The sequence below is a fragment of the Miniopterus schreibersii genome (genome assembly GCF_964146895.1).
Source record: "Miniopterus schreibersii genome assembly, chromosome: 16".
Taxonomy (NCBI): Eukaryota; Metazoa; Chordata; class Mammalia; order Chiroptera; family Miniopteridae; genus Miniopterus; species Miniopterus schreibersii.
In genome coordinates, this window is record NC_138116.1 from 43,415,309 (window position 1) to 43,437,913 (window position 22,605).

The 22,605-nt window shown below is 37.5% G+C and overlaps 1 protein-coding gene across 2 annotated transcripts in view; it reads left to right on the forward strand.

Moving 5' to 3' along the window:
* AKAP10 (A-kinase anchoring protein 10) overlaps positions 1-22,605 on the forward strand; it is a 79,320-nt gene that overhangs the window by 16,665 nt on the left and 40,050 nt on the right. For both annotated transcript variants that reach the window (XM_081162688.1, XM_081162689.1), the window contains exon 4: positions 1,430-1,987. In XM_081162688.1, coding sequence (XP_081018814.1) covers positions 1,430-1,987 — 558 coding nt within the window. The remainder of the gene's footprint in view (positions 1-1,429; positions 1,988-22,605) is intronic.

Consider the following 22,605-nt stretch of genomic DNA (forward strand, 5'->3'; position numbering starts at 1 on the left):
TCATAGTTTTCATATTTTTTTTCTCATTTTGAACATCCTTACATCAGTATTCTGAACTCTCTATCTGATAGATTGCTTATCCTCATTTCATTTAGCTTTCTTCTTCTGGAGAATTCTTTTGTTGTTTCACTTGGGGCTTGTTTTTTTGTCTCCCCATTTTGGCTGCCTGTTTGGATTTGTTTCTATGTATTAGTTAGATTTGCTAGGACTCCAGTCTTTTGGATGGCCTCTGGTGCAGGCCAGTGTCAGATACTGTTCCCTACTGGCCTAGAGAGCCCTGTGTGAAGCTTTCCACACTCCACAGCTTGTGGTTCCCTCTGCTGGGGCTGGGTGTGTTTGGAAAGGACCAAGATGAGCAACGAGGTCTGCTTTTCCAAGCCCTGGGTCCAGAAGCAAATCAAACATAGTCTCAAAGCATCCAGAGGCTGATTCTTATTTCTCATAAGATTTAAAAAAAAGAACTTACATGATCTTGATACCGTAGTAATAAACCTAGTTATTCATAACTAGAAAGCAGCAGGGGGAAGGCCAGATAGTATGGGCATGCATTTGTGCAGCTTTGCCAGGAAGCTGCATTTTAGCACTCCCCAGGTCTGTTCCCCACAGATCTCTGGGGGAAGGGACTGGACAGGGAAAGGATAGATGCATGCCCAGTAAAGTGTGGGTGACATAGGGAAGGTACTTGTCTGTCATTCACACCTGGGAACAGGTCATTGGTCAGAGTAGGCCTGGCCACTGCAAGCGCAGGAACATTCGAAATATTTAATCTCCTAAACAAAGGAGATTGCTCTCTTGTGCTCCTGCTCTCGTGTTCTTGGAACTCTGGGACTCTTGTTGCAGGGGGCTTGCTCTCCTGACTCCCCTGCATTTGCCCGCATGGCTCTTGGTCATGTAAACTAATGGACTGCAGCTAGCCTGATGCTAAACAGGACTGAACTCCACCATGGAACGGAAACTTTGGATGTTGGGTTTGTTCCTAGCTCTGCTAAATCCCCAGCTGCACATCTTCCAGGACTGGATTAAGGGAAATGGGACTTTGGAAACCCAGAGATATTATTCCAGGCAAATAAAAATCACTCATTCTCCCATGCAAGTCTCAGAAAATTCTTTTTCTTGAGATATCATAGGGACCCCAACCCCTAGCACCCACTGGGGAAAGGGATACCCCACTTTCACTGATAACAGTCTGAATTGCCCTGAAAATATATTAGGATTATTTGAGTAACAGCTTTTTAATAATTTAAGTAAGTTTTGGGTAGTTGTTTCTTTGCTTGTTTAGAAATCAAAGCCATAAGATAGCTAATTGTTTATTCATCTAAATTGCTAGGAGGTAAACTTTATTTAAGAACTTTGATGCTAAAGGTGCCTGACTAATCTGTCAATCGTAAACTATTTGTCACTGAACTGCTAATTCTTTTGCTTTTTTTAGGCAGGTCTTGTCTGGACTACCAGATTCAAGAGGCCAAATCAAGTCTTTCAAAGACTCTCGAACAAGTCTTGCATGACACTATTGTCCTCCCTTATTTCATTCAGTTCATGGAACTTCGGAGAATGGAGCATTTGGTTAAGTTTTGGTTAGAAGCTGAAAGTTTTCACTCTACAACTTGGTCCCGAATAAGAGCACACAGTCTGAACACAGTGAAGCAGAGCTCATTGGTCGAGCCTGTCTCTCCATCTAAAAAGCAAGAAACTGTAGCACCTTTTCTAACCGAGTCTCTTGACAAGAGATTAGAGGATTCTAGCTCAGCCCAACTTCTTGTGACTCAGTCAGAAGGAATTGACCTGAATAATAGAACTAGGAACACCCAGAATCACTTGCTCCTTTCCGAGGAATGTGACAGTGCCCATTCTCTCCATCTTGAAATGGCCAGAAGAGAAGCTCATCAAGTTTCCATGGAAACCCAAGAATCCTCCTCCAGACTTACAGTAGCCAGTAGAAATAGTCTCTCTTCTCCACTGAAGGAATTATCAGGAAAACTAATGAAAAGTAAGTGTGTGATTTCCATCTTTCTCTTTCTCCTGTTTTGTTTTTTTAAATCAGTGTAAGAAGTGGAACTTGAGATGGAGAATAAAAGGATTGGGCTTATTTTTCTCCCATACGCACTTTCAGATTTGAGAGCATGTGGAGAGTGCCCTGGAGTATGATCAGTGTATAAGGAAGGGGCAGAAGGGATAACTGTAGCGAAGGGGGATGGTAGCAGAGTAACCAGTGAAAAGGGGTCAAGCACCATCGTACTTATCGTTCCACGGATTTTGAAATCAAAGCAGTATCCAGATAGGCTTAGTCTGCCCTGGCTGTCTTAATTTTGTTACAATTTTACTGTACTGTGCAGATTAATTTATATTTTAATTGCTAGTAGGGGACATTTACTGAGTTCTGTGCTAAGTGCTACACTTAGATTTCATTTAATAGCCACAACACCTCTGTGAGGTAGGCTTTATTATTCTGTTTTGCATGAGAAAAGCATGGCTTAGAAGGGTTAAGTAACTTTCCCTAGGTTTTATAGTAAGTGGGAAGCTAGAATTATAGCCCAGGCATTTCACAACAGCACCTTTCTTTTTTCTCCATTTGGAAATTATGCACTCTTGTCTTTCAATTACCACCTTCTGGAAATCTAATTAACAGCCTTTGTGTGTTTTATCCTATTTGTTCTTTGTTTTCAAAGGGTAGGTGATTTTCTTTTTGTTTTTTCTCATTTGCTAATTTTTTTCTATTAAGTCTTTTTTAGAGCAGTTTAGTGTTCACAGCAAATTGTGGGGAAGGTACAGATTTCCCATATACTACCTAGGCATTGCTTTGGTTTAATCTTCTACCCTTTTTGGCCCCTGGGGCAACTGTCTTTGAAACTGCAAGCTCTAAGTCTCTTGAAGTTGGTGGTTTTTCTCAGGTGAATACCCTTCCTATCTTGCACTTTTACCCATGTTGATTTGCACTGGTTTCTATAGGTCCCCACAATTTCTTACCTACAGTTCAGAAATCCAGAAAGCATTGACTGCCACAAGTTATTTTTTAAATGAACAAAACTTGACCTGAACTGGTATGAACTTATTGTAGAAATGTGAATGTGTTTGATTATGGAGTATTTTCCCACATGCTACTGGGGTATTGATACGGTATATATAAATATAGTGCACTTCCTTGGTACACATACACATTCTGAATTGGAAAAGATTACCAGCCCTTGAGGTTTCAGATAAGGGAGCTGCCTGTACTTGTTTCTGCCTTTCATTTCCTGTACTTTTACCACAAGCTCTGATATAGTTTTTAAAAGCATTTTGAGGGTTTCTTTGAACATCTAGTCAAGACTGTTTCTGGAAATGAAAGTCCAAAGTCTGTTTCTTTAATTGTAATATACTTTATTGTTTTTGGAAATTTTGTTTTGGTGGCACTTTATTTCAATAAAAAATAGAAATAGTAGTTGAGTTATTTAGAAAGTACTTGTTTTTTTCCTTTTTCATTATTTTTAAAATTTATGTGCAGTGAATTGACCTTTTTGGTGTATACTTCTATGAATTTTGGCACATGCACAGATTCCTGTAACTCATCACAAGCAGGATAAAGATCAGTTTTGTCACCTTTGTAGTTAAATCCCTCTGTATCCCAACACTTGCAACCTTCTGTTGTCCGTCTCTCTAGTTTTGCCTTTTCCAGAGTGCCATATAAGTGAATTTAAATAGTATGTAGCTTTTTGTTGTTGTTAATCCTTACCCAAGCATATTTTTTCCATTGATTTTTTTAGAGAGAGTGGAAAGGAGGGAGGGAGGGAGACATTGATGTGAGAGAGACACATCAATTGGTTGCCTCCTGCACCCCCCCCACTGGGGCTGGGGGTCGAACCTGGTTATTGAACCCAAGAACCTTTGATGCATCAGCCGGCACTCCAACCAGTGAGCCACACCTGCCAGGGCTATAGTATATAGTTTTTGAGCCTGCTTTCTTTTACTCAGCATAATGGCTTTGAAGTTCATCCATGTTGCTTTTTATTGCTAAGCAGTATTCCACTATATAGATGTACTGTCCATTTCCCTATTGAAGAACGTGGATTGTTTCCAGTTTTGATGATTATGAATAAAGCTGTTATAAACATTTTTTTACAGGCATTTGTGTGGACAAAGTTTTATTTCTCTAGAGCAAATTCTTCACAGGGTTGCTAGATTATGTGGTGTGCACTTAATTATGTAAGAAACTGACAGACTGTTTTGTAGAGTAGCTGTACCATTTTGCTTTCCTACCAGCAATATATGAGAGTTCTATTTGCTTGTTTTCTTACCAGCATTTAGTGTAATTGGATTTTTGTTTACTTAGGTTTTTTAAAGCCATTCTAACAGATATGTAGTGGTATTTCATTTTAGTTTTATTTTGCATTTCCCTAATGGCTAATAATATTGAATTATATACATATTTCCTATCTATATATCTTTTTTGGTGAATTGTTCAGATCTTTCCCCATATTATGTTAGATTGTCTGTTTTATTATCATCATCGAATTTTGACAGCTCTTTATATGTTCTGGATATAAAACCTTAACTTGCAAATGTTTTCTCCTAGTTTATAGCTTGACTTTTCATTCATTTAACAGTGTCTTTCACAGAGCAAAAGAACTTTTTGTAAGTCCATTTTATCAACTTCTCTTTTATGGATTTTGCTTTTGGTGACCTAAGAGCTCTTTTTGCCTAATCAGAGGTCATGAAGATTTTCTCCTGTGTTTTCTTATGAAAGTTTTATCGTATTTATACTTTACATTTAGGTATGTGATCTGAATTAATATTGTATAAGGTGTGAAGGTTAGTTCAAGTTTTTTGTTTTATTTTTACATATAGATACCTGATTGTTCCAACATAGTTGAAAAGTCTGCCCTTACTACATTGAATTAATTGCCTCTCTATTTTGGCCATATTAGTGTAGGCCTATTTCTGGACTCTGTTCTGTTCCATTGTTTTATGTGCCCATTTCTTCACCAATACTACACTGTAGCTTTATAGTAAGTCTGAAAATTGGATAGTATGAGTCTTCCAACTGTGTTTTTTCTTTCTGTTTTAGTTTCTTTTATTTTCATATAAATTTTAGAATAATCTTGTCTATCTATGAGAAACCCTGCTGGAATTTTATTGGAACTGCATTCAAACAGTAGGTCAATTTGGGGAGAATTTACATCTTAACTGCATTGAGTGTGATAATCCACAGACATGATGTGCCTCTTTATTTATTTAGGTCTTTGATTTCTTTCATCAGCATTTTATAGTTTTCAGCATAAAGATTCTTTACATGCTTTGTTAGAGTTATAGCTAAGTATTTCTTTTTTGGTGCTATTGTGAGTGGTATTTAAACAAAAATTTGTTTCTGATTTTTTTAATGCTAGTTTATAGAAATATGATTGACTTTTATATGTTAACCTTCTATTCTGTGACCTACTAACTCACTTATTACTTTTAGGACCTTTTTTTGGTAGATTTCTTGGGATTTCCTAGATAGACAATTCACATTATCTGTGAATAGAGACAGTGTTATTTCTTCCTCTCCAACCTGTTTTTTTCCTTCCCTTTTTTCTTGCCTTATTGCACTATCTGGGACTTCCTGTACCATGTTGATTAGGAGTGGTGAGAGAACACAGTACTCTTAAGTACTGTGTTAACTATGGGGTTTTGTAAATGCCCTTTATCAGGTTGATGAAATTCTCTTCTCTTTTTTTTTAAAGTATGTCTTTATTGATTTCAGAGAGTAGAGGGAGAGGGAGAAAGAGAACGTCAGTGATGAGAGAGTCATTGATTGGCTGCTTCTTGTATGCCCCCTACCTGGGATCGAGCCTGAAACCTGGATATGTGGCTTGACTGGGAATCAAACTGCTATCTCATGGATCATAGGTTGATACTATGCTTGGATCACAGGTCAATGCTATGCCATGCCAGCTGGGCCAAATTCTCTTAATATTTTACTGAAAGTTGTTGAATCATGAATGGTGTTGAATTTTGTCATGTTTTTTTCTGTGTCATTTTATATAACCATGTGATTTTCCTTTTTTGTCTGTTAATATAACATTGATTTTTCAATATTGAATAAGCTTACATTCTCATGGTAAGACTCATTTGGTTGTGGTATATTATTATTTTTATGTTGCTGGATTTGTTTTCCTAAGCATTATTATTTCTAGACTAATGTTGCATATTGGTCTATAGTTTTCTTATAATGCCTTTGTCTGGTTTTGGTATCAGTATGCTGTTGGCCCCATAAAATGAGTTGGAAAGTTTCCCACCTCTTTTGTTTTCCAGAAGAGATTGTATAGAATTGGTGTTAAATGTTGGTAGAGTTTGCAAGGGCCTGGAATTTTGTTTTTCAGAATGTCTTAAATTATGAATTCAGTTTCTTTACTGGATATAAGAAACTGACTAATCAGAGTGAATTTTTTCTTGAGTGAATTTTAGTAGTTTATGGTTTTTATTTCATCAAATTCTTGAATATATGGGCATGTAATTATGTACCATTCCCTTAACACCTTTTTAATCTTGGGTTTATAGTGATATCCCTCTTTCATTTCTGATGTGGGTAATTTTATCTTCTTTTTTCTTTGTAAGTATGTATAGGGGTTTATTTGCCCTTTTAAGAGAATCAGCTTTTGATTTAATTGATTTTTATCTGTTTTTCTGTTTCCAGTTTCAGGATTTTTTTTTTTTTTAATTCTCACTTGAGATGATGTTTTTTATTGATTTTGAGAGAGAGAGGGAAAGGGAGAGAGACATCAGTGTGAAAGAAACATCGATTGGTTGCTTCCTATATGTGCCCTGACTGGGAATTGAACCCTAAACCTTTTGTGTACGGGACAACGCTCCAAACAACTGAGCCACCTAGCCAGGTCCAATTTCATGAGTTTTATGCTCTGTATTTTTTTCCTTTCTCCTGCTTGCTTTGGATTTATTTTATTATTTTTCTACTTTCTTAAGATAGAAACTTAGATTGCTGATTTGAGATCTTTATTTTGAACTGAGCAAAGATGAAATGGCTGATTTCCCTTCGTTTTTACCCTTTTGTCCATGGATTATGTAGAAATACGTTGAGAGGATCCAAGATGGCAGTGGAGGAGGTGGAAGTTACACTCTCCTCCCAGGACCAAACTTGAATTAAAACTAAATATATAACAATCAACCTGAATAACCAACTGAAGACTAGCTGAACAAGTCTTATAACCAAGGATTTATAGAAGAAGCCACATCTAGACTGGTAGGAAGAGTGGAGATGTGAAAAGTCCTGGCCCTGCAGCCATGTGCGTTGGCTGAGACACTGGAGGGATATCTCGGGTCTTTAAAGGCCCCCACTAAGGAGGTGGGGTCTCAACCCTATGCTGGGCTTCTCAGCCTAGAGCAACAGAGCTAGAAAGAGGAACCCACATGACATCTGGCTGTGAAATGAGCAGGGATTCTGTCTACCAGGAAAAGACAGGAGTATGCTACAAACCCAGTGCCCTCTTCAAGGGCCAGTGCACAAAATCCCATTTGCAGCCACTCATGCAAGGCTCAGGTAGAGGGAGGGTGGCTCAGAGTAGACTATAGTTATATGAGGAGAGACTGGGTTGTATGGCTCTGGGGAGAGAACTGAAGGGACAACTGCAGAGTCTTTATGCTGAGTCTCTCTCCCACATGGACCACAGATGGCATCTTTCTTCGGTCAAACACTCCCTGCCATACAGCAGCATCTTGGGTAAATTCAATAGCCCTACTCTCCCAATTCCCTGTTGCCTTGCCTTGCGGAACTCATGCCCTGAGGAGGAGGTAGCTGTCTGGGCCCCTGGTGTACAGGCCTGGGCGGACTCAGGGTGTCACAGACTGATTTATGTGGCTCTGGAGAGGGGGCCATCCCCAACCCCTCTGAGAAGCCTGACCAACACCCCCTCCACCCCACTGGAGACCCATTAGCTTGACATCCTTCCTCCCCCCGACTCCCAAAACCATGCTTGTCACGCTTAAGCTCTGGAGGCTACCCAGGCAGAATCTAGGACAGATTCAATTGTGTGGCTCTAGCATGGGGACCATTTATCCCTTCCATTCTTGACCAGTGCAAAGCCCTACCTTCACACGGCCAAATTTTGGTCTTTTTGGGCCTGATAAATTCTGCTGGCCTCATCCTCATGACTTCCTGAGACCCTGCCTCACAGCAAAGTTCTGTGGGCATATGGTAGGTGGCATCTGGCCTTGATGTGCCTTGGGACTTTTGCAGAGTAGCCTCAGACCCAGCATTGGCACTGAGTTTGAACCTGTATCAGTCTGGTGAAGACCACTCACCCCTACCTGGTAACTCACTGAGAACCTACCTCGTACAACTCACATACTGCTAGAGGTTCTTTCAGTGACTGAGCTTAATAGGCAGCCGACAGGCAGAAGCCGGTGGAGGAGGATCTTGGGGTACCTTGAGACTTTTGCTGACTTGCACTTGGACTCAGTACAGGTAGAAGCTGGATTTGGTGTGCAGCTTGGCGCTTTCCACAAATACCCAGGCCCAGCAGAGGCAGCCACAAAATTGGATTGCTTTGTAGCTCAAAACAGGTTGCCCAGGACCAGTCCCAGGCAGTATATGACATTGACCTGCACCAGAGAACCTCCCAAGAGACCCCAGAACCAACACTCCCAGTGGTGGGCTTCAGACAACATCAGAGCAGGACCCAGTTAGCTCCACAAGTGGCACATCCAAAGGCAGACCCCACTGAGTCAAATTCTATGCCATGTGGTCAGCACCAGTACAGCAGCTCATACACTGTACTTGGAGTTAATCTAGTCTTACATCCAGCCAGTCTGAGTTTCAACTTCATGTTCAGGTGGCCCAGTAGCAATCAAGGCTTAACTACAACAGGAGGGCCCACATAACCTACACAAGGTCAATCCTGGAGCACCATATCATGTGATTGGGGAGACTGCACTTCTGGGTCCCACAGAATACCTACAAGATGAGGCCACACTACCAAGACTGGGAGACATAGAAAATCTACTCAATACACAAAAACAAACACATAGAGGCAGCCAAGATGGAAAGACAAAGAAACAGGCCCCAAATGAAAGAACAGGAGAAATCTCCAGGAAAAGAACTAAGTGAATTGGAGGCAAGCAATCTACCAATATATAGCTCAAAACAATGGTTATGAAGATGTTCAAGGAGCACAGTGAGAACTTCAACAGCGTAAAAAGGACATAGAAACCATAAAAAAGAACCAGTCAGAAATGTAGAATACAGTATCTGAAATGAAGAATATACTAGAAGGAATTATCAGTAGGTTAGATGAAGCAGAAGGTAGAATCAGTGATTGGAAAGACAAGGTAACAAAAAACACCCAATCAGAGCAGCGAAAAGGAGAAAAGAATGTAAAAAAAATGAAGATAGTTTAAAGGACTTTGGGAAATCAACAAGCATAACATCTGCATCATAGGGGTACCAGAAGGAGAAGAGAGATCAAGGGCTTGGGAACCTATCTGAAGAAATAATGACTGAAAATTTCCCTAACCTGGTGAAGCAAAAAGACACACAAGTCTGGAAAGGACAGAGAGCCCCAAACAAGATGAACCCAGGGACACCCACACCAAGACACATCGTAATTAAAATGGTAAAGTTTAAATACAAAGAGAGAATTTCAAACCTTGCTGACTGGCTATTTCAAGCCAGAACTCGCCCATGTGACTGGCTACTTTTCTGCACTTGACTATTAAATGAAAGCCCCTGAATAAACTTAAACTTAAATATACTTTATTTTATCATACCTTATATTTATGTCAAAATTAAACATACTGCATATATTTTAATATTTTTTAGTATTTTCTTTATTTCTTATATTTTATTTTTTTAACATTTTTTTGAGTGATATATTTTTTTGAGTGTGATATAGCATGTATCTACATGCAATGGTACTAAACAAGTTTTACATACATATATTTCACTATGCTTTCCCTTAGAAGAATATACTTTACACACCCTAGTGGGATTTTTTTTTTACTGCTGGTTACTATTTTATGTAAAATGTGATCTCATACCTCTTGTAATCTGAACCTAAACAGAGATAACTAAGAAAACAGCCTAGAGTCCTCTTTTAAAACTCTACATTGCTTTCAGACCTTAAAATTATTTAAATTAAGTGCAGACAAAAGTTATCCCGTGACCAATCAACGACATTTGGGAAATATTAAGAGAAAAAGAAGGAAACACGAGTTAACTTGAGACTGGTCAGTGAGGTATTAAAAGCAGAAAGAAAGAGACAGTTAGTTACCTGCAAGGAAGTTCCCGTAAGACTGTCAGGTGATTTCTCAACAGAAACAGAAGCCAGAAGGGATTGGCACGAGATACTCAAAGTGAGGAAAAGCAAGGACCTACAACCAAGACAACTATACCTAGCGAGGCTATTCTTTAAAAATGAAGGAGAAATAGAGTTTCCCAGAGAAGAAAAAGCTAAAGAAGGTCAATACCCCCAAACCAGCATAATAAGAAATGTTAAAGGGACTTTTAACTTTAAGAAGAAAGGGGGGGGAGGGAAAGAAACATAAAGAATAAAATGGCAATAAATATACACCTATCAATAATCACTTTAAATGGCCTAAATGCTCCAAACAAAATACATAGGGTAGCTGAATGGCTAAGAAAACAATACCCATATATATGTGCTGTCTGCAAGAGACCCACCTCAGAACAAAAGACACACACAGATTGAGAGTGACAGGATGGAAAAAGATATTTCATGCAAATAGAAAAGGGAAAAAAAGGCTGGAGTCCTAATACTTATATCAGATAAAACAGACTTTAAAAGAAAGGAAGCATTAAGAGACAAAGAAGGACACTACATAATGATAAAGGGAGCAATGCAACAAGAGGATATGACCCTTGTAAACATTTCTGCACCCAACATAGGAGCACCTAAATATGTAAAGCAAATCTTAATGGACATAAACGGAGAGATCAACAGTAATACAGTCATAGTAGATTTTAGCACCCAATTGACATCAGTGGATAGATCTTACAGACAGAAAATCAACAAGGAAACAGCACTCTTAAATGACACACTATGCCAGATGGATTTAATTGATATTTTTAGAACATTCACCCCAAAGCAGCAGAATATACATTCTTTTCAAGTGCACATGGAACATTTTCAGAATAGACCACATGTTAGGCCACAAAACAAGTCTCAATAAACTTAAGAAAACTCAAGTCCTATCAAACATGTTCTGTTACCACAATAGTATGAAGTTAGAAATTAATTACAGCAAAAATAACAAAAACCCAAACACATGGAGGCTAAACAACATGTTATTAAACAATGAATAGCTCAACAGTGAGATCAAGGAAAAAAAAGATACCTTGAGACAAATAAAAATACTACAACCCCAAATCTGTGGACCACAGCAGAAGCAGTTCTAAGAGGGATATTCATAGCATTACAGAATTAAGAAAAATCTCAAACAATCTTAACCTTACATGTAAAGGAACCAGAAAAAGAACAGCAAACAAAGCCCAAAATGAGTAGAAGGAAATAATAAAGATCAGAGTGGAAATGAACTAATTAGAGCCTAACAAAAACAATACAAACGATCACTCAAACCAAGAGCTGGTTCTTTGAAAAGATAAACAAGATTGATAAACCTTTAACCAGACTCATCAAGAAAAAAAAAAGGATTCAAATAATATCAACAATGAAAGAGAAGTAACACCTGTCATCTCAGAAATACAAAGGATTATAAGAAAATATGGCCCTGGCCAGGTGGCTTGGTTGGTTGGAGTGTCATCTTGCGTACCAGCAAGGCTGTAGGTTCAGTTCTCAGGGCACATACTTAGGTTGCGGGTTCAATCCTGACTTGGGGCATGTATGGGAGGCAACTGATTGATGCTTGTCTCTCATATCAGTGTTTTTTTCTCTTGCTCCCTTTCTCTCTAAAAATCAGTTTGCAAAAACATATCCACAGGTGGGAATTTAAACAAAAAAAGTGTGGCAAATTAAAAAATAGAAAATATTATGAACAACAGTCTCCAACAAATTGGACAATCTGGAAGAAATGAATAAAGCCCTAGAAATGTATAATCTTTCAATACTGAATCAAGAAGAAACTTCAAGTAATGAAATCGAAGCAATAATCAAAAATCTCAACAAACAAAAAGTCATGGACCGGTTGGCTTCACAGGTGAATTTTACCAAACATTCAAAGAACTATCACCTATTCTCAAACTATTCCAAAAATTTAATAGGAGGGAAGACTCCTAAGCTCATTTTATGAGACCAGCAGTATTCTAATTCCAAAACCAGATAAAGACACTGCAAAGAAAGAAATTTATAGGCCACTGTCCCTGATGAACATAGATGCAAGTATCCTCAACAAAATATAGTTTTAAAAAAATCCAGAATGGATAAAAAATAATCACGGGTACAGGTGCCAAAGGACAGAAGGTAGCTATAAAAATATACCATAGGAAAATTAGGAAGCCTTATTACCTTGTTTTAAAAGCTGTACCTAACATAAATACTTAACTTAGTTTTCCATTGATCTAGCTTCCCCTGCTCTACTTCTGAATGTGGCATGGCAGGCTTGTCTTGCAAGGCCTCAGTTGAAGGATCCCGTGTACACACAGGCTGGTATGGCAGTACTTAAGTATCTTATTCCCAGATGGTTTTATTCCAAGTCTGTGACTGACTACCTTCATTGTTGTGTGGTCTTGCCCCTTGGAAATACATTTATTTATTTATAATAAATCATTTTCTTCCCTTTTATGTGCAGCTGAAATCAACAAAATAATAGCACACTGAATTTAGCAGTGCATTAAGAAGGTCATACAGCATGATCAAGTGGGATTTGTTGCCGGAGATGCAAATTGGTGCAATATTTGCAAATCAATGTGATACACCACAGTAACAGACTGAAGGATAAAAATCATATGATCATATCAGTAGACACAGAAAAGGCTTTTGACAAAATCCAGCACCCATTTATGATAAAAACTCTTAGCAAAGTAGGAAGAGGAAACATATCTCAACATAATAAAAGCCAGACCTCCAGCCAGCATCATACTCAGTGTGAAAAATCTGAAGCTGTTTCCCTTAAGATCAGGAACAAGAGAGGGATGTTTACTTTTACCACACTTATTCAACATAGTACTGGTAGTCTTAGTCACAGCAGTAAGACAAAAAGAAGAAATAGAAGGCATCCAAATTGGAAAGGAAGAAGTAAAGTGTCATTATTTGTAGATGACATGATACTGTATATAGAGAACCCTAAAGATTTTACCAAAAATCTACTAGAACTGATAAATGCATTCACTAAAGTAGCAGGATACAAAATAAATATTCAGAAGCGGTTGCATTTGTATACACCATTAATAAACTGTTAGGAAGGGAAGCTAAGAAAACAATCCCATTTACAGTTCATTAAAAAAATTACCCCCTGCTGGGTAGGTCGGTTGGAGTGTTCTCCATTGCACCTAAAGGTTCGATTCCTAGGGCACATACCTAGGCTGCAGTTTGATTCCCAGTGGGGCTCGTACGAGAGGAAACCAATAGATGTTTCTTTCTCACATCAATGTTTCTCTCTCCTCTGTCTCTCACTCTCTCACTAGTAAATGTTACAGGCACCTCTCACAGACACCAGAAAGGTGTTATTGGACAGTCCCCTGAGTCAGTGGGAGAGGGCTGTCCACAACCTCGATTCTTATCTTTTCATATAAGTGAATTTATATGAAACCTTGATTGCATTGTGATTAAGCCAGTTTTATTAAAGCAATTAAAGCATGCACCTTTGTTAAAGAAGCAAGGCAAGCAAACCTGTACACCTGGCTTATGAAGCACAGATGGGCTCTCAGCTAAGAGCGAGCTGGGTTGGGATCCAAGGCATTACATACCCTCCAGTCTATAGGTCTCAAAATGCCTCTGCTGAATATTTTAGTACAGATTAATTCTCAAGGTCCCATTTTACTTTGTTGTGGCCTTCCCATAATTCATGAGAAGTACCTGGCAATTTTATGTTACCAAGCGTGGAGACTGCTGGTTTCTCTTTTCTCTTTCTTTTCTGCATTCTCTCTTTAGGGAGGCTTTTAACCATTTGTTCGCAAGTGTCCTTGGTTTGGGGAAGATAATGACTTGTAATTTTACAGGCCAGCTGCATATTGTTTACACTGTTTGGCCTTGTTTTAACTTTCTTGTCTCAGTTTTCCTGTTTCTCTTGCCCTGGAATCCTGTAACATAAACATATCGTTGGGTGAGGATTAAAAATTTAACCAAGAAGTTAAAAGACCTGTACTCAGAAAATTATAAGACACTGAAAAAAGAAACAGGAGATGATAGAAATAAATGGAAGAATATACCATGTTCATGGATAGGAATTAACATCATTAAAATGTCCATACTGCCTGGCCGGGCGTGGCTCAGCAGTTGAGCGTCGACCTAGGATCCAGGCGATCAGGGTTTGATTCCTGGTCAGGAATTGCCTGGGTTGCGGGCTGCAGCTGATCAATGACTCTCTCATCACTGATGTTTCTATCTCTCTCTCTTCCTCTCCTTTCCTCTCTTTGAAATCAATAAAGATATATTTAAAAAATAAAATAGATAAATAAATAAAATGTCCATACTTCCCAAGGCAATCTATAGATTCAACACAATTCCTACCAAAATATCAGTAGTGTTTTTCACAGAACTAGAACAAATCCAGAAATGTATATGGAACCAGAAAAGACCCCAAATAAGTATAGCAATCTTGACAAAGAACCAAGTTGGAGGAATCTTGTTACCTGATATCAAACTATACTACAAGGCTACAGAAATCAAAACAGCATCATACTGGCATAAAAATAGACATATAGATCAATGGGACAGAATAGAGAGGTCAGAATAAAATCTACTCCTATATGGTCAGTTAATATTTGACAAAGGAGACAAGAACATACAGTGGGATAAAGATGGCCTATTCAATAAATGGTGCTGGTAAAATTGGATAGAGTCATGCAAAAAAAAATGAAACTATACCACCTTCTTATGCCGTATGCAAGAATAAAATAAAAATGGATTAAAGAGTTAAATGTAAGACTCAAAACCATAAAACTTTTAGAAGAAACAGAGGTAGTAACATTTCAGACATTTTTCTTAGTAATATTTTTTTCTGATATATCTCCTCAGGTAAGGGAAACAAAAGAAAAAATAAATAAATGGGACTACATTAAACTAAAGAGTTTTCACACAGCCAAGGAAACCATTAAAAATGAAAATACAACTAACCTGAATGGGAGAAGATATTCACCAATGATATGTCAGATAAGGGATTAATATGCAAAATTTATAAAGAACTCATACAACTCAATACCAAAATACTGAAATAAACCAATTAAAAATGGACAAAGGACCTGACAAGACACTTCTCCAAAGGCAACATACAGATGGACAATAGAATATGAAAAGATGTTCAACCCCTCTAATCATCAGAGAAATGCAAATTTAAACCACCAGGAGATATCATCTCATACCTGACAGAATGGCTATCATCAGTAAATCAACAAACAAGTGTTTGTGAGGATGTGCAGAACAGGAAACCTTTGTGCACTGTTCGGAAGGCAGTTTAGCATAGCCACTGTGGAAAGCAGTGTGGAGGTTCCTCAAAAAAATTAAAAATGGACCTGCCTATGGCCTAGTGATTCCACTTCTGGGTTCATATTCAAAGGAACTCAAAACTCTCATTCTACAGAATTTATGCATCCCTCTTTGTTCACTGCAGCATTATTTGCAATAGCCAAGATATGGAAGCAGCCCAAGTGTACATCAATTGATGATTATAAAAAGAATTGGTACATATATACAATGGAATATCAGTCGGCCATAAAAAAGAATGAAATCTTACCATTTGCGACAGCATGGATGGACCTAGAGGGTATTATGCTAAGTGAAATAAGTCAGACAGAGAAAAACAAATATGACTTCAATCATATGTGGAATCTGAAGAACAATATAAATGAACAAACAGAGACTCACAGTTACAGAGAACAGACTGATGGTTGCCAGAGGGGAGGGGTGTTGGGGGACTGGGTGAGAACGGTGAAGGGATTGAGAAGTACAAATTGATAATTACAAAGTAGTCATGCGGATGTAAAGTAGAGCATAGGAAATATAGTCAGTAATATTGTAATTGTGTACGGGACCAGGTGGGTACTGAACATACCTTGGGGAACACTTTGTGATGTATATGATTGTCTAACCACTGTGCTCTACATCTGAAACTAATACAAAATAAAATTGAATGTAAACTTTAATTAAAAAAAATAGAAACAGCCTAGCCGGGCATGGCTCAGCGGTTGAGTGTCGAACTAGGATCGATTCCCAGTCAGGGCACATGCCCAGGTTGCAGGCTCCATCCCCAGTCGGGGGCGTGCAGGAGGCGGCCAATCAGTGGCTCTCTCATCATTCATGTTTCTATCTCTCCCTCTCCTTTCCTCTCTCTGAAATCAATGAAGATATATTTAAAAATAAATAAGATAAAAACAAATATGTTGCTTAATTTCCAAGTATTTGGAGAAAATTTTTTTTCCTGTTAATTGATTTTTCAATTATATTATGGTCAGAGAAGATATTTTGAATGACTTCGATTTTTCTTTAGATAAAATTTTTTAATGACCTAGGACATGGTATGCCTTGGTGAATATCTCATGTACAGTGTAAAGAATGTGTATTCTGCTGCTGTTGGATGATGGTCTACAGATGTAAGGTAGGTTTAGGTGGTTGATGATGGTGTGCAGGTTTTTGGTATCCTTGCCAGTATTTCATATTTGTTTTGTTTATTAGTGAGGGAGGAATGTGAAGTCTTCATAATTGTAGATTTTTGCAATTCTGCTTTTGGTTTTATCCCATTTTTACTTCATGTATTTTGAAGTTTTGTTAGGTGTACTTAGGATCTTTTTGGTCAGCTATTTATCACTACGTCATGTTCTTTTTTATCCATGGTAACTTACCTTGTTCTGAGGTAAGAAATACCTGCTGCCTGGTTTATATATAGAAACTCCAGTTTCATTTGATTAGTGTTTATTTGGTATCATTTTCCATTTCTTTACTTTTGACCTACCTTTATCATTCCTTGTTTTTAAAGTGAGTTTCTTGTAAGTAGCATGTAGTTGGGTCATTTTTTTTTTTTTTTTTTAATCTATTCTGACTCTTTTTGTCAGTAAATTTATTTTGGTATAAGCTTTAGAGTAGTTATTTACATTAAATGTAATTATTACAGTGATTATTTGCATTGTAATATGTAAACATAATTATTATTTGTTATTATAACATAATTGTAATTGTATTAAGTGTAATGTTTGGATTTAGTCTACCATTTTATTATTTGTTTTTTTTTTTGTATCTTCCCTCTTTTTCCCATTCCTTGATTTCCTAGTTTCTGCTTATTGTGGATTGTTTAATTTTTTTAGAATTTGTCTATTGAGTTCTTGATTTTATCTCTTTGTATAGGTTTTTCAGTTGTTTCTCTAGGGATTACAATATACAGAGTTTTCCCAGTCTGCTTAAAATTAATACTTTATCACTTTGAGTGGGATGTAAAAACCATACCACTCTCTGCCTTGCCACTTACATGTTGTATTTGTCATCTACATATGTTAAAATCTCCGTCAGACAAGTGTTACAAATTTTGCTTTCCTACATAATTTAAAGAATTTAAGGGAAGAAAAATTGTCTGTTTTATTTAAACCAGATATTTGCAATATCTGTTCCTTCATTTCTGAAGTTCAGTTATCATTTCTGTTATTTCACTAGTGTCTCAAGAATTTCCTTTAGCATTTTTTTAGAGCAGGTCTGCTGTCAAAGAATTCTCTCAATTACCCTCCATCTGAGAATCTTTATTTTGCTTCTTAAAATAATTTTCACTTGGTAGAGAATTCTAGGTTGATAGTTCTTTCCTTTTACCACTTTAAAAATGTGGTTCACTGCCTGTGGCCTCCATGGTTTCTGGTGAGAAACCTGCAGTCTTGAGATCATTATTACCTTACATTTAAGGTGGGGTTGGGGTGTGTGTGTGTGGCCACTTTCAAGATATTTTCCTTGTTTTTTGTGTTCAACAATTTGCTTATAGTGTCTGGACATGGGGTTTTTTTTGTTTTTTTAGTTTCTTCCTATTTGAGGTTCTCTGAGCTTCTTGCTTGATTTTATAAGTTTGGTTTTGTGCCTTATCTAGGGGAGTTTTTAGTCATTGTTTATTAAATTTTTTTTTTTTTAGCAGTGTGATTTTCCCCTTTTTTTCTTCCGGAACTTTAATACCCAAATGTTAAAACCTTTGTTATTCACTGTAAGTCCCTGAGGCTCTATTTGCATTTGTCTAAATTTTTTTCTTGGAAAATTTCTTTTTATCTCCAAATTTATTGCTTTTTTCCTCTGTTTCCATTGTGCTTTTTCTTTCCAATGAATTTTAAGTTTGGGTTGTTATGCTTTTTTAGTTCTAAAATTTTCTTTTTTTTTAAAATCTTATATTTCTCTGTGGATTTGGTCTTCATTTGTTCCAAGAGTGTTTGACTTTCTTGGAGCATGCTTATAATAGCTTTTTTTTTTAAGTAAGTATTAAGTATTAAGAACTTACTTTTTTTTTAATATGTTTTTTTTAGAGATAGAGTGAGAGAGAAACATTGATGTGAGAAAGAAACATCGATCGGTTGTCTCCTGTATGTACTCCAACCGGGACCAAAAACACAACCTGTGTGTATGTCCTGACTAGGAATTGAACCGGCAACCTTTTGATACGAGGATGATACCCAACCAACTGAGCCACACGAGCCAGGGCTATAATAGCTTCTTTAAAAAATTTTTTGTTATAAAATTCCAGCATCCCTGGCATCTTGTTAGGTTTAGGCTTCAAGTTCCAACTAGCATTTTGTAGGCCATGGTCCAGAGTCAGTTCAGTTTTGGATCTGACCTGCAGGTATGCCTCCCAGTGTCTAAGTCTGGATCCTGGCCGGTGGACGGGTCATAGTTTCATTCTCAAAACCTTGGAGAATGGTCTTACAGCCAGGTCCATGCATGCTCAGCTCAGGGGGAGCCCAAGGATACACACACAACTTCACCAGCCTCATGAACTCCCTCCTTTCTGTTATTTGAAACTTCGGCTCCTAGGGACACCACCCTCCTGGCTGGCTAGAGAGCTAGGGCTTTAGTTTCCTTATACTTCAACATACTTTTCACAGCTGTGCCAGCCTCTGGCCAAGCTGCAAGACTGTAGAGAATAAAAGAAATAGGGGTTCTCCCCTTCCTACTAGGACTAGTTTCTCTCTCAGAAAGAGGGCTTTGGAGCTTTGGGGGCTGCCTGGTGCCGCTGCCGTTGCCTCCATCGCTGCTCTGGAGGACGAAAGCCCAGGCGGTGGATTCCCCCCTCCTCGTCTACAGGAGCCCCTTTCCTGCTCCTCAGACCTGAACTAGAGGACTTCTCTGGAGCTTTTCTTTTGTGCGTCTGGTGTGCAGTTTCAACTTTTGAGTCCAAGCTTGTAGATATTGGAGGAACAAAAAGTGGGAAGCTTGCCCCCAGTATGGCAGTACTTGAGTTCCGGTTTCCTTTCTCCATCTGCCTGCTGCCATTTATGTTTTTAGATTCTCATATACATTTGTCCAGTGTTTTTAGTTGCATTCTGTGGGAGAAATGGAGTGTGCTTATTTCATCTTGACCTACTTTGTAGTATTTCAGATGAAATCAAAGGATAATATTTTCTATATGGATTTGCTTTCTTCCTGACAGAGCAAATACATTAGGTAGATACTGGTTTTAATGCTTGCCTCTGGTGGTTTCTATTTTAATTGTATTAAAACCCCTTGAGCTATAGAAGGAGGCCATATATTATCACCTCTTATATTTGTTTTTAAACCTTTTCTGGAGCCTAGAAATTCCTACTCTCCTCCTGGTTCCAGCTCTCATTTCATAAAGAATAGAAAGTCTCTTTCTTGAATAAACCTTTTTGGATTTGCACATAGCACTCAGGTGGCTATTCATATTCATAGCACTCTGAATATGTCCTTGTAACTTCTTTTACCAGTGAAGGAATTTTTAATGACTTACAGCTTTTGTAACTGAAGATCAATATTAAGAACTCAAAAGCAGTGTGTGATTTCATCTAAGTAACTTCTTTAGGATATACTGATGTTCTGTACTTTGTTTAAATAGATAGTGAGTTTGGCTCTAGGATATTTATGCATAGCCATAGAGGTTAACAAAATGATTTCTTCTGAGCTGACTTTGAGAAATGTGTTACTTTTGTATTTTGCTAATACCCATCTTCCTTAACATCCTCCACTTGGCTGGCGGACTGGTGTGCGACCTTGAGGAGTAAGCTTGCGTGTTCCTTGTACTGAGCTCCATTTCCTCGGTTAGCCTCTCTGCTGTAAGCTCTTTATCATAAGACATCTTCCCTCTGACTACAAAGAATTCCTTACCTCAAGTTTTTTCATAAAGATGCTGCTAATAATTTTAAATAATACGAAAAAATGTGGTAATATATGAGGTAAATTTATTCTTTCATCAGATATTTTTGATAAGTTTATTCTTTCAACAAATATTTATTAAGCACCTATTATATAATACCAGGATTCAAAAATAAACAAAATTTCACAGATTGGGCATTCAGGAAAATTTTTATCCATTGCATGAAGTTTATAGTCCAAAGAATTTCTTTTTGAATTTAAAACTTTTATCTTTTGGCCCGGCAGGCGTGGCTCAGTGGTTGAGCATTGACCTATGATCCAGGAGATCGAGGTTTGATTCTGGGTCAGGGCACATGCCGGGGTTACAGGCTCCATCCCCAGTCAGGGGTGTGCAGGAGGCAGCCGATCAATTACTCATCATTGATGTTTCTATCTCCCTCTTCCTCTTTCTGAAATCAATAAAGACATATTTTAACCAAAAAAAACCCTTTTATCTTTTGTACTGTAACTGTTCACATTTAAATTTGTTACTTTATCTCCCCTGAAAGTACGTTATTACAACTTTGTCTTTTTCTTTTAACTTATCTTTATTGTTAAAAGTATTACAGGTGTGTTTCCACTCCCACCCTACCCCCCGACTTTGTCTTTAAAATTTTAATGAAATACTGTTGTATCTTGGTTACATGAAATTCTTGGGTAAAGTTCTAGATATGTTTGTATTATCTCATGGAGTCAGTTGGTATTTTGTGTCTTGAGGTTTGTTGTGGTTAAGGATTAGTTTCATTTAATACAAAATTTGAGCCAGTTAAATATTTTAAAACTTCTTACTGAAATACTAAATTAATGTAGTTTTAAACATCATTCAAATAATTGAAGAGAAGTTCTTTATTTCCAGTTATCTGGCCTTAGGTTCCTAAAAGTTACGTTTTTTCTGGGGGGAAAAAACAACAAAAACAGATCTTTTAAATAATTTTCATGTTCCTATATTTTTTTATTAAAGAGTATTAGAAGTTGGACCAAAGCATTTATCTTAGCCCAGTACTTATTGAGTTAAAAAGTATTTAATTTATTAAAATGTTTAAAATATATTAATGGCCTGGCTGGGTATGGCTCAGCAGTTGAGTGTCGACCTAGGATCCAGGAGATCTTGGTTTGCTTCCCAGTCAGGGCACATGCCCGGGTTGCCGGCTTGATCCCCAGTAGGGGGCGTACAGGAGGCAGCCGATCAATGACTCTCTCATCATTGATGTTTGTATCTCTCTCTCCCTCTCCTTTCCTTTCTCTGAAATCAATAAAGATATATTTAAAAAATAATATATATGTACATATATATTAATGTTCTTTATTCTTAAATAAGTGAAAACTGACTTTTCTGGATCCAAAAGAAGGGTACTATAACCTTATTCTGTGTTTTTGAAATAAAATACAGTCAATATTTTACTTATTTTAATGAATTTAATCCCCCAGAAAATAAGTATGCGTTTGTACAAGTTGTTATAGCATTTGTCTGGGATTGGCAACTGTTTTTAGATAGTTGAAAAGCAAGAATTTAGAAACTACCAAAGTACTGATTTTTAGCCTTTCTTACAGCCTTTTTCTACAAAACCAGTGTCTTGTTCTGATTAGCAGTCTGTTTATAGTGTCTATACAAAAAATGTTGAAAGAATGGAATTAGCTTGGGTTATTTTAGATCTAGCTAAAGGCAAAACAGTCCCCCCAAATCTTAACAATTGATACCTTTCATCAAGGCCCTGGTTGTAGAGAGAATTAATTCACAAACAAGCATAGGCTCCCTTCCCCAAACACATCTATAAATTTATAACTCTGTACATTGAAGACAGTACTATACAGCTGTGAAGTTAGACCTGAGCTTTAGTCTTAACTCCGACACTTTTTTTACTATGAATTCTTGATTATGTTTAAGTGTCCAGTACAATATTGTTAACTATATGTATACTGTACAGCAAGTCTCTAGAATTTACTCATCCTGCATAACTGAAACTTTATATACCTGTCAACAGCAATTATTTTTCTCCTTCCTTTCACTCCCTAGCAACTACCATTCTATTCTGTGCTCCTATGAGTTTGACTCTTTTAGATACTACATGAAAGTGGAATCATGCATTATTTGTCCTTCTGTTACTGACTTATTTCACTTAGCATCCTGTCACATATGGCAGGATATCATTCTGTTTTATGGCCAAACAATATTCCATTATAT